At 35.9% G+C, this 12,634-nt stretch overlaps 1 protein-coding gene and 2 long non-coding RNA genes across 3 annotated transcripts in view; 1 reads left to right on the top strand and 2 right to left on the bottom strand.

The window, feature by feature from the left end:
• Positions 1-44: 44 nt before the first annotated feature.
• Positions 45-1,494, bottom strand: LOC147840809 (uncharacterized). Its single transcript, XR_015507321.2, has 4 exons — positions 1,355-1,494; positions 630-670; positions 479-533; positions 45-155 (listed from the first exon to the last, which is right to left on the bottom strand). It is a non-coding gene; the product is annotated as an uncharacterized LOC147840809 (long non-coding RNA).
• A 2,386-nt stretch (positions 1,495-3,880) lies between these two features.
• Positions 3,881-4,627, top strand: LOC147840808 (uncharacterized). Its single transcript, XR_015507330.1, has 3 exons — positions 3,881-4,068; positions 4,158-4,311; positions 4,510-4,627. It is a non-coding gene; the product is annotated as an uncharacterized LOC147840808 (long non-coding RNA).
• Positions 4,628-9,347: 4,720 nt separating this feature from the next.
• polr1a (RNA polymerase I subunit A) overlaps positions 9,348-12,634 on the bottom strand; it is a 66,497-nt gene continuing 63,210 nt past the window's right edge. The window contains exons 31-34 of the mRNA XM_087281244.1: positions 12,152-12,352; positions 9,909-10,026; positions 9,671-9,835; positions 9,348-9,564 (exon numbers count right to left, since the gene is read on the bottom strand). Of these exons, the coding sequence (XP_087137370.1) occupies positions 9,464-9,564; positions 9,671-9,835; positions 9,909-10,026; positions 12,152-12,352 (585 nt within the window). The 3' untranslated portion in view covers positions 9,348-9,463. The remainder of the gene's footprint in view (positions 9,565-9,670; positions 9,836-9,908; positions 10,027-12,151; positions 12,353-12,634) is intronic.

Below are 12,634 nucleotides of genomic sequence, written 5' to 3'. Positions count from 1 at the left end.
AAAATCTCTAAGAAATTTTCCAGTACCTTGTTGAATCTATGCCACGAAGGATTATGGCAGTTCTGAAGGCAAATGGGGTCCAACCCGATACTAGTAAGGCATAGGTGTCAAAGTCAATTCTTGGAGGACCGCAGCTCTGCACAGTTTTGCTCCAACTGTAATCAAACAAATCTACTCTAAATAATCAAGGCATTCAAAAGAGTCTTGATCACCTTGATTTTTTGGATCAGATGTGTTAGATTAGGGTTGGAGCAAAACTGTGAAGAGCTGCGGTCCTCCAAGAAATGACCTTGACACCTCTGTAGTAAGGTGTACTTAATAAAGTGGCCAGTGTGTATGTATGTATGTATATATATATTTCAAAATTTCATATTTCTAGGTCTTTTTCGTTCTTAAGGAGACCTTGAGGGAAAACAAAAATTAATTGCAAAGTGCTAACTGACATCACTTTAAATGTATAAAAAGATTTTTTATTTACCCTGAGTCTTCAAGCAAGAACCCACACCACAATCTCCTTATGCAAGTCATATAGCCTGTTTTAAATAAAAGAGACAATTACTACAAAGCTAAAAATTCTTTTTTTATACTGGCTGAGAAAGTGTTGAAGAAAGTGTTGAGCAAAGACACACCTCAGAATAGTCAAACCCAACCTCAGGAGCAATGTACAAGGCTAATAGTAAAAGATGTTATTTAGTTCTAAAATTATGCAGTTGTCATTGTACATTGTAAAACTTACCATGAGCAAAGACTTCACAGTTATTGGAGAAACACTACATTGGAATGTCCTAGGTAATGTTATAAAATGTATATAAACATTTAAACAAATATAAAATATAAATGATAAATCTGCAAGAATCATCATCAAAAAGTCATGTATTAAAATCATTTAAAGTAAAGCATGTTTAAAATAAGAAGTTTCAAATGTAACAAAAAAGTAACATCCCTTATGCATAGATGAAAAATATGAAATTACTTGTTGACATACAAATTCATATTTGGATTTTACTTGCATAAAATGTGTCATATATGCAACAAATTTTGTGAAATGGTGCAAAAAAGTCCACTTATGTTTTCAACCATTGGAATTACAAATATGTACATGCATGTTCCTAGCCTATATTTTATACTATGATTTTAGTGCACTTTTTTTCCTCTAAGTGAACATATTTGCTATATTTTTAAATGCATGTTAATAAATGACAAGTTTTAGATGTAAAATAAACATGAATGTAGGCTAATTTGCAAGTACACATTGGCATGTGTCAGATTTCTATGAGAGATCGCTGTTCACGTCATCACATATGACACAAACAAATTATATTAAAATGCATATCGCAAAATAACTAGTACTTACGTTCGTGATAAACTGTGCGAGGTTTGTGACTTTGCAGATGAGTGTGTATCATGTGTAAAGCTCTCAAAATATTCACACAAAACGGACACCTAAACATATTACCAAACTGTTTTGATCGTAAATCTTAATACATGTCTGTTTACAGCAGTCAACATCATGTCTTTACCGACGCCGTTGTGCAAGCGTTTGGTGATTGCTGATTGGCCAACACATTTGACCGAAAAGAAAACCTGACCAATAAAAAACCTTTTGCCACGCCTCTACCGGAAAAATTTTTTGACCAATGAAAAACCTTTCGCCACGCCCCTACCTTTTACCACGCCCATTTCTCCAGGCTGCAGTTACCCATACTAGATTAACACTAACATGGCAAAACTTTTTTTTTTTTTTTCTGATTTAACATTATAAAGTACTGTGGGTGTTGAAAAAATCATTGTACAGGCGTATACTTATCCAACAGTATTAATTCTGTGATCATGTGTAAATAAAAACTAATCGTTTTGGATTAATAAAATGTTATTGTCACCGACTCGGTCCCAGTCATTCCCCTCGCTGGCCAGCAGAGGCATCTCCGGACTTCTAAGCATTACATCATCCTTTCACTCTGATCTTGCACACCTGAACAAAATCCTGTTAATGACCAACGTACCCTTTATAAGCCAGCACCAAACGCTCATTCAGGGCGAAGTCTTGTTTAGCCCCGGCCAGCATTTCTGAGTGTTATCCCTGCATGATTTCTTGTGTATTACTCTAGCCTGTTTCTTGACTCTGCTTTGCCTTCTGCCTGCCCACGACCCTTGCATTGTATACGGACTCTGATACTCGCTGCCTGCCCACGAACCACGCCTGTTATGCGGACTCTGATGTTTGCTACCTGCCCACGACTCACGCCTGGTTCACGGACTCTGATACTAGCAGCCTGCCCTCGATCTATGCCTGGTAATACTCACCATGTCTATCCATCGCCAGTCTTTATTCATCATAGACTGTTGTTGTTGTGTGTTTGCACGTTAGTGCATGTTGTGTGTGTAAATGAGAGCTTGAGCAATAAATACTGCATAATGGATCCGTCCGTGTCAGTCTCCTCGTTACAGTTATTGTTTAACTTGTTTATGCAGTGGGTCACAAAAAGTGATCTAAACTCGACACTGTTAACTATTCTCTTTAAATTATCCAAGAGAAATATATTAGTATGCGCTTTAATTCATATGTGTTAGCCTATGTGAATCACTTATATCTTATGTTCAAGCTGTAATGTTCAGTTAATGTAAAACTGAACGTATTAAAGCAGATTTTGATGTTTTTTTTTTATTGACAGTGATAAATTCTGTCAATTTAAACGAATGGGTAACAATATTTGTTGGTTAAGTCTTATTGTTCTTGTTTAACAAAGGTTAGTGAGATCATTTTGCAGCACATCACGACCAAAGATGTCAATGGCACACTCTTTTAAACATGAATAGGCATGTTATAGTTAGGTGCTTAAAGTCCATTATAAGCTGTAAACTGCTGATGCATTTTCAACATAGATTGAGCTTTTCAGACCTTGCATTACTAATTGCTTCACAAACAGCTGAAATGGTTTATTGTTATTGGCTATCATCATCATCAAACATTTTTTACAATGGTAGGTTAATCTTCATGGGTACAGAATAATGCATGTGCTTGGCCATCTAACAAATCTATGTCTCAGATTCATAAGGCTGTCACTCTGCATGAATCTCCGAATAAATCTTGTACAACCTTCAGTGTACTGATTATTTACACTATAGGTATTATAGGCATTAATTAACTTTGATAGTATTTCAGGATTTGAACTTTTTTTTTTTTTTTTTTTTTAACGGGAGTTTAACAACAATGCGATTTTTGTTTTATTATAAATGCATATGAGGAAGCTCGACTCAAACATCCAAAAGCAACTGTGACTTCTGACTGGTAGACAGATGACGACGATGATCGCCCGTCATGCATCTAAAGAAAGAACAGGTTTGTTTGCAATTATTTTAAACATAGTGTCAACATAATGTCATTGATCTATTACAACCTGTGAGTTTTGCCCTGGCACTATACTAAAGTAATGTTTTGTAAATGTATCTGATCAAGGGACAGTAAAGACACAACTATACCATGATGAAGAAAAATTATTTGGAACAAAGAGGCTGGAGAAAAAACTGATATGAAGATTTCAGAAATCAATTCAGCACCACAAGTACCATCACCATCAATAACTATGGCAGAAGTCTTAAGACCACCATCAAGATGCACAGATACTGTACATTCCAGTACACCTATGAACATTTACAGTCCTTGTTCTAGTGCAGTTGGAGATCAAGACAGAACTTATTGCATCTTGTGATGTCTTTGTAAGAATTCAAGACATCACTAAATTTGTTAAGGTTTAATGCGGCTAAAGTAAAGATCAACTAGAGAATATCAGCAGTGTCTAACCCACTGTTGTATTTACACAAATTGTATGAGAATAAGCTACAGGTTGATTTATACTAATCTGTTATTTTTCTTTTTTAGCATGAGTGACTGAAGTTTTAAAATCATGCAACGTCATAAAGCAGCAGCTGGGCCTGATTCTCACAGCAAAACCAAAACAGACGTGATGAAATTCCAGATGTAAACACATTTGACCTTCTTTTGTCAAATTTGATTTGGAAAAGCTTGAAAATCAACTAAAGAAGCAGCCCGAACAAATGAAGAAACTGGTAAGTTCAAGCTCTTGCTAATTTCAAAGTGTTTTAAGTTTTTTTTTTTTTTTAATTTTTAATTTATTTATTTTTTTTTTGCTTTGTAGGTAGCCTACTTTGGAATCATTGGTGTTTTCCACTAAGCAGTTTGCCGTATCCTGGAAAAGCTTTTGGCTAACTCCTTGGCTAAACAAATTAACTGGAGCGGGCCAAATTAAGAAGTGGCCTTTCGTGTACTCCCCTTTTGGACTGTCATATTCAGTAAGTTGGTTTTGAATATACATTTCAATACAATTAGGGTCTGTTCCATCTCTGTATGTCTTTGAATTATAACCAGAGGAACAAAAAAAATCTATATACAGTCACATTTATGTTTTACTTTTATGAGATCAAGCATTTTTTTTTTTTAAACATTAGTACTTGTTTACTACCAATTATCTGTTTATCTTTTAATCACAGATGCAGTGAGGACAAATGTCTATACCACGCCACTGATAAAGAAGTGGAAAAATGCATTACAAGGTGGCTACAACTTGCTCCTGACAGGGATGGAGGATGAAAGAGAAAGCTAATGTGTCAAATGTCTACATCACTATTTTGTTTTATTTTTTAAACAACATTTTAAGTGTATTAAGATTTTCCCTGATACTTGAGCAATTTGTTTCTTTAATTTGCATTTCTATATATACATACATATATATATATATATATATATACACACACACACACATATATATTAGGGATGGGAAGATTAACCGATATGTATCGATACGCGGTCATGTGCGTGTACGATGCGAGTGCATCGGTAGAGCAGCAGAGGATGAATGAAATTTTGGAAGCAAATCGAGATGCATCGATTTTTGCGAGATGCATCGTTTTTTTTTTCAAGATACAGCTTATATTTTTAATATAGAATGTATTTTTTATTTATTAACAAGTGTTGTCAACCTGTTTTTGGCGCATAATTTAATCAACCCACATAAAGTATGCATTAGCAACGGGCTTGCGGATGTGTACACTTACACTAAGTTACAACTCAGTGTATCAGGTGTGCGGATGTAGTTAGTAGTGTGCCCTCAGAAAGCGCGAGAAGCAAAACAAACATTTTATTCCTCACTGAGTTTTAAATCTAAAGTATGGCAACATTATGGATTCTGCAAAAAGGATGGACAACTTGACAGGACAGATGCAATTTGCAAAATGTGCCGCGCATCTGTAAAATACACGGGCTGTACGACTAATCTGATATCTCACTTGAAGCGGTGTCTCAGTGTTGTTGTGGAAGCATCTTCCAGTGTTCCTGCATCCCCGGCTTCCTGCTATGCTTCAACTGTAGCTACCAGCTCCAAAAGTGGTGAGAAAAGCATTGAAAGTTATCTCCATGCGCAACAGTTCTGCTCTCTACGCCTATAACGAATGCTATTGCATTGTTCATCTGCAAAGATATTCAGCCTAGTGTCACGGAGAACAAAGGTTTTAAACACCTCCTCCTGTTAATTTTTATTTATTTATATTTTTATTAGCCTGTTGTTTCAAAGCAGCATAACACTGCTAGTTCACGACCTTAAGTTTTGAATATTCAGTGGTAAAATATCTTTGTAAAACTTGTTTTCATAGTTGAAAAGTTAAATCACAATTGTTGTTGTGCAATGGTAAACCTTTATGTTGAAAGAGTGCAAATCTATACATTTATAATATATACTGCACTTATACATTCTGTTTATCTTGAAAATACTTAAATAATATGTGCTATAGGTTCTAAAATGGCCCTCTACTGTAAACTGACACTCTGGCTCTGAGAGAAAAGCCAGTTTGTAAAAAAAGTCTTCGTTTTACTTGGTTAATAAATAATCAAACTCATTCAATGGCACAGCATCCTTTCTTACATCATCTCATAAACTTGATCTAATAGGTTAGTGCTGAATTATCGCATTGTATCGTGATATGGGTGTAAATCGTATCGTGTTGCATCGCTATGTCACAAATGTATCGCTATATCGGATCGTATTCTTTGTATCGAGATGCGTATCGGACCGGCATTATAGCTTAGATGCCCAACCCTAACATATATATATATATATATATATATATATATATATATATATATATATATATATATATATATATATATTTTTATATTATTTTAATGTTTTATTGAAAAATGTTTTGAGATGTTTATTCAGAATTCTGCAGTTCTTTTTACAAGTTTGACTGTATATTTTACGGATTGTCATTGGTATTTTTAAGATGTTTCTTGCTATATCTTAAATTGGTTTCTATATTCAGGTTTATAAAAAATTACAATTTTTAATTCAAGTCTATTGGGAAAACAGGGTTGTTTTAAAAACGTCTGTGTTTGTGTGCAATTTCAGATTTTTTGTTTAAATCTTCCTGTGTGTCTTTATTATGTTGTTTTATTGTTGTTTTTATATTGATATTCTTGTGCACTACAAAATTATTTATTCAATTTTAGTACTCAGGGGCGGACTGGCCATCTGGCAGACCGGGCACTTTCCCGGTGGGCCAACGTACTTTTTGGGCCGGGCTGATCATCGTCTTATGATTTGATCGGCCCATAAAAGGCTTAGCAGCCTATCGTTTTTTTCTGCCTTATTAATTGACTCTGCTGTGATCTGTGACTTTTTTTCCCGGATAGACAGACCGGGCCGGCCCATGTGACACTCTGCAGCCCATTGGCTCTTTTCGGTATTGACATTGGGCTGGCCCAATCACAAACTCCTATTTTAGACTCCGTGTGAGCGTGCGTCGTCTGTGTGTATTTGTCAAAATAGTCAAGAGTTAGAGAGAAGAAACGCAAAGGAGGCGCAGAGAAATCGCGGGAAATACACCAGCGTTTCATTTAGCGGTTCTGAAAAGTTCTCCGTTCATTCTAGTACACGACAAAAAACACAAATCATGTGACCACACACACGCACACTCTCTGCCAAGAGCTGCAGCCAGTAGTTCAGAGGGTGAGCATAAACCCCAGGTAAGAGTGTAGTGCATGTCAGACAGTTCACCTGCTGGATGATCTCATCTCACTATAATTGTTAAACGTGAAATTGAATTAATCTTGTTTTCTCTATCTAACAATTCTTATGTCTTTTGAATCACTTGTTCTCAGTTAACTGTTTTGGCTGAGTGCAAAGATAAGCTAATATATTAATTTATGTAACCACATACACTGATTCTGCACATTGACTGATTGCTTACCTTTATCGTTTAAATTTAATGTACGTTATACTGTTATAATGGCCATTATTGGTTATTAAAACTGATATTCTGCAAAAGAGACCGGGTAATGTTCAATCTTTTCAATGGAAATGAAAGGAGGCAGGTTTATTTGAGCCGTGTTTTGTTATAAATATGCAGAGTGAAGATGACGCTCATATAATTATGCAGCTACACGAGCCTGTTTGGTGTCTGTTAATCATAATATCAAAATGAAACAAATTTTACTTATATTATGTTTTCATTGTTTAGATAGTGAAACAGCAAGCAGGATGAGGTGAAAGAGGTTAAAATGTATCACTGTTCCCTTTGAAGATTTACCCATGCATTAGCAGGCAGTTTTTGTTATGTTTATTATTGAATATAGGCTGAGTGAATAGTGAATTGAATAAGCTAAATTGGCTGTAGTGTATGAGTGTGTGTGAATGAGTGTGTATGGGTGATTTCCAATATTGGGTTGTGGCTGGAAAGGCATCTGCTGCATAAAACATGCTGGAATAGTTGGCAGTTCATTCCACTGTGGCAACCCCTGATAAATAAGGGACTTATACGAAGAAAAATAAATGAATGAATAGTGTATTTTTAGAATTTAACAAATGTCTTTATGGACAGTATACAGAAATTAAATTGAGATTAAAGTTTGTTTGTATTTATTTATTTCATATATATGGCTTTTGTGTTTTATAGAATGAGTTGATAAAAATATTGAACGTGCATAGATAGATAGCATTTTGATTGAATTTAGTGGGCCGCTCTGGCCCAAAATTCCAGGGCCGATTTTTTGCCCCAGTCCAGCCCTGAGTATAACGTACATTAAATTTAAACGATAAAGGTAAGCAATCAGTCAATGTGCAGAATCAGTGTATGTGGTTGCATAAATTAATATATTAGCTTATCTTTGCACTCAGCCAAAACAGTTAACTGAGAACAAGTGATTCAAAAGACATAAGAATAGTTAGATAGAGACAACAAGATTAATTCAATATCACGTTTAACAACTATAGTGAGATCAGATCATCCAGCAGGTGAACTGTCTGACATGCACTATACTCTCACCTGGGGTTTATGCTCACCCTCTGAACTACTGGCTGCAGCTCTTGGCAGAGAGTGTGCGTGTGTGTGTGGTCACGTGATTTGCGCTTTTAGCCGTGTACTAAAATGAACTGACAACTTTTCAGAATCGCTAAATGAAACGCCGGTGTATTTCCCGCGATTTCTCTGCGCCTCCCTTGCGTTTCTTCTCTCTGACTCTCAACTATTTTGACAAATACACACAGATGATGCACGCTCACACGGAGTCCAAAATATTAGTTTGTGATTGGGCCAGCCCAATGTCAATACCGAAAAGAGCCAATGGGCTGCAGATTTGACTTATATTATATTATATTGTCACATGGGCCGGCCCTGTGTGTTTGTCTGGGAAAAAAAGCATCTACTTTCAGAGAGTCACAGATCACAGCAGCGTCAATTAATAAGGCAGAAAAAAACGATAGGCTGCTAAGCCTTTTATGAGCCGATCAGATAAGACGATGATCAGCCCGGCCCAAAAAGTACGTCGGCCCACCGGGAAAGTGCCCGGTCTGCCAGATGGCCAGTCCGCCCCTGGCGGCAAGCAATCAGAATTAAGTAGTCCACCGCTTGAGAGGTGTTCAGAGAACACAGACCTGTGAACTTTGGTTCCGACCACAGTTGTTCCCAAGAGTTTGATTATTGCGGTTGCCGGATTTTCAATTATTGAAAATCACGACGACGCGGGGCCCCTTAATCACGCAGGCCCCCCCCCCCCCGCGGTGCGTGCCCTGCAGGCCCTTCCGATACGCCACTGAAGACAGTGCTCACTGACAGTATAGTGCCCCCTGGGGCATAAGAATTCACACAGACCACAGGTTGAGCATCCCCTGCTGGCCTCTCTAACACCACTTCTGGCAGCAACCTAGTTTTCCCATGTGGTCTCCTATCTAGGTACTGATAAGGCGCAGCCCTGTTTAGCTTTACTGAGTAACAGGTCTTAGGCTGCAGAGTGACATGGCTGTGGTGACAACAACGATAACAGACCGACAAGAGAAAACAAATGATAAAATATTTATTGATGTTTTACATAGAAAACATGCTTCTTTATCATCCAAATGTCCAACGGTAAACTTCTCAGCAGTGAGCAATCAGAGTCCTCATTCCAAATTCATTACTGTAATGGCTGTTTCAGATCAAATATTCCAGTTCCTCCCTTCACAACTTTTCCTACAACCAAACAAGCTGAGGGCGAACTGAGTTTATCATAAGAACCTAAACAAGAAAGAGAAAGAGAGAGAAGCAGTGAAAAATTATACTTCTGAACAATATTATTTCAAAATATCAACACGCATTATTTTTTACTGAAAGCGTACTGTACCTAACATCGTGGCTTGCTTCAGGAACTTGAAGCTGGTCTCAAAGGTCATCTGTTGCAGTGGGGAGCTGTTGGACTGAATGCCGAAACGATTGAGAGGCTTGTACACTCCCTCAAAACACATGTAATCAGCAACTAAAGACAGATGACGAGGATCCACTTCGATACCTGAAGACAAACACCACAGTCAGATCTCCACTCAAACAGGTGCCAAACAGTCAATTCTTGTGTTATTACTTACCGTATACAGCAAACACATCTTTAATCTCCTTCTCGATCACTCTAAGGGCCACCTCAATACCATATGTGCTGGCCATGGCATGAACCTCATTGGAGTATAATCTCTTCAAGTCCAGGATCTAAAACAACATAAATTATATGATTATTTTATGGACAGCTACAATGATAGTATTAATGTAACTTACTGCATACACTGGCAGTCAAAATTTTGGTACCATTAATAATTTACAAAAATAAAAAATAAAATGTTGGTCACGGTAACTTTTATTTCCTGGTTTTGTTCCATAATTATAAATTTATAAATTTAGCACTGAGATCCAGCAACACTGAAGACTGGAGTAACAGGAGAAAATGGCATTTTAAACAATGTTTTTTGACATTATTAGTGGGTACTGTGCAAGTATCAATGCAGCATTGGTGAGGAGAGAACTTGAATAAAAAGATGAATACTAATGATAATAATTTCCAATAGTGTACAAGAAAAATACATTTCAATCATAAAAAAAATTCATTTGTAAAAAAATGCAATTGGTTCAACTAATGGCTCTTTCATGGCAAGATCAATATTAAAATAAACTAAAGTAATTAATATAAACTACCACTCAATATTTTTTTATCATTTTAATATCAGTTTTTTTATTCTGCTTATCAAGGCGACATTTATTAAATGTAATAAAATTGTTAAATTGTAAAATATTTACTAAAAATTTAATTAACTGCTTTCTTAATGTATGTAGTTTTGAAAAAAATGATTACTCCAGTCATTATTGCTTTTATTACTATTACCAGTAATAATAATAATAATTAATATAAGAGAGATTTCTGAAGCATCATGTGACTAGAGTAATTTGATTTTGATCAAAGAAATTCACCCTTGGTGAGCAAGATAAGCTTTTTCTAAAACATAAAAATCCTACTGACCCAGAACTTTTGACTGGTAGTGTATATATATATATATATATATATATATATATATATATATATATATATATATATATATATATATATATATATATATATATAGTAATGGATATTTATGGTCAGGGCTTTACATTAACACCCGCCAACCCACCGAATGCAGGTAGATTTCAGCTCTGGCGGGTTAGACAGACCCCTCCACTAGCCACTTTGGACTGAATAATTTTTAAATTGTAGTTTTCTTAAAAGCAGGGTTCGACAATAAGCATGGCCCAATATTCATGCAAATGTGATCTTAGAATCGAGAAGCAGCACGACTGACAAAAAAAAAAAAACTGTTCGCGCGAGCAAAGCTGCAAAAAAAAGCATGTAAATACCAAACGAGAGGATGATCACTCACGCGCGCAGGTGATGTGATGTTCGTGACTGTTAAAAAGTGCGCGCGCTCCCGTTTACTTGCGCACAACCATGCCTTGAGGAAGCGCAACTGGTGTGATGGGTTCCCTTTGAAATTGATTGTACAAACAGTGATGATCGTGCACCCACAATCCTGCTGCTTTCAAGAGCTTAAGATAAGAAAATACACTAATTCTTTTGTAAGAGGCAGCGGTCACTGATTTCATTTGAATTATTATTTGAATAGATTATTAACAGGCCTATATTAATCGTGTGATCATCCTTTCATTATCACACATGGTATGTTTCACCTGACTTCTTGTGCTTACATTTATTTTTGTTAATATGGTTTAATTATTTTTTTTTACAATAACATTGCTTTAATGGGAGATTACTCCTCGTTTATGTGTAGTTAACTGCTGATCTGGGACTTTTAGCCAGGACAGATTACTGTGCATATTTTAAATACATGACAATAACATTTAAAAATAATTTTTTTTTTTTTTTTTTTTAAATGTAATGTTTTTTTTTTAGAAAAGTTTTGTTGAATTAAAAAAGTGCACCTATAAAGATATTTTCCTTGTTTTGACACATTAAAACATTGTGGCTAGAAATACTTATTTGGTGTGGTCAGAGAAAAATTTAGTAAATCCTTAATCTTGAGCCCTGAAAAGTCATAAATAATAGAAATAAAAACTGATTGCATTGCGACAACCCATTTGCTAATGCACACTGAGCAAGCTAATACACAATACACACAAGAAGTTAAGTGAATGAGAAGGCATGTGGACAAAACACACCATCTAAATCAAGTCATTTTAGTACATTAAAGTCAAATTTATGCATATAAAACATATTTTCCCAACTAGAACAGTGGCTGGTGAACAAAAAAGTTAATGTCAAGCCCTGTATATGGTGTATTTGACTTACATCAGCATATTTGAACATCTCATGAATGTTGATGCCTTCTGTGTTGAGCATCATCTCTTTGCTTCCGTCTTTTCTGGTCACTTCATTTAACAAACAGCGCGTGATGCCCTTGGTCTCCATGATGACCGCGTTCTGAGCCTGTTTCACCACCACTGAGGTGAGGTCAAAGTGCACTTTAGTGATCGGCATGACCAGGGTTAACTGTTAAACAGACACAGCAAAGCATTATGAATAGCAACACGTTTACCATCAATTGTTGAGAAATACCGATACTCTTCTTTGAATTTTTTATTTGCAAATTTGATTAAATATGGGTACTATCACAAATGACACACACACACATACACTTACATAATCAGTATGCATACATAAATATACATACATTATATATAGCTGCAATTTGAATTTATGCAAATATCTCTGTCTATTACAGTCATTTATATACAACATATACGTCCTGTAATATGGCAAATGTGGTAACGC

Source organism: Danio rerio, chromosome 14 (assembly GCF_052040795.2).
Source record: "Danio rerio strain M-AB ecotype USA chromosome 14, GRCz13ab, whole genome shotgun sequence".
Lineage (NCBI taxonomy): Eukaryota > Metazoa > Chordata > Actinopteri > Cypriniformes > Danionidae > Danio > Danio rerio.
This window is presented reverse-complemented; position numbering and strand designations above follow the sequence as displayed.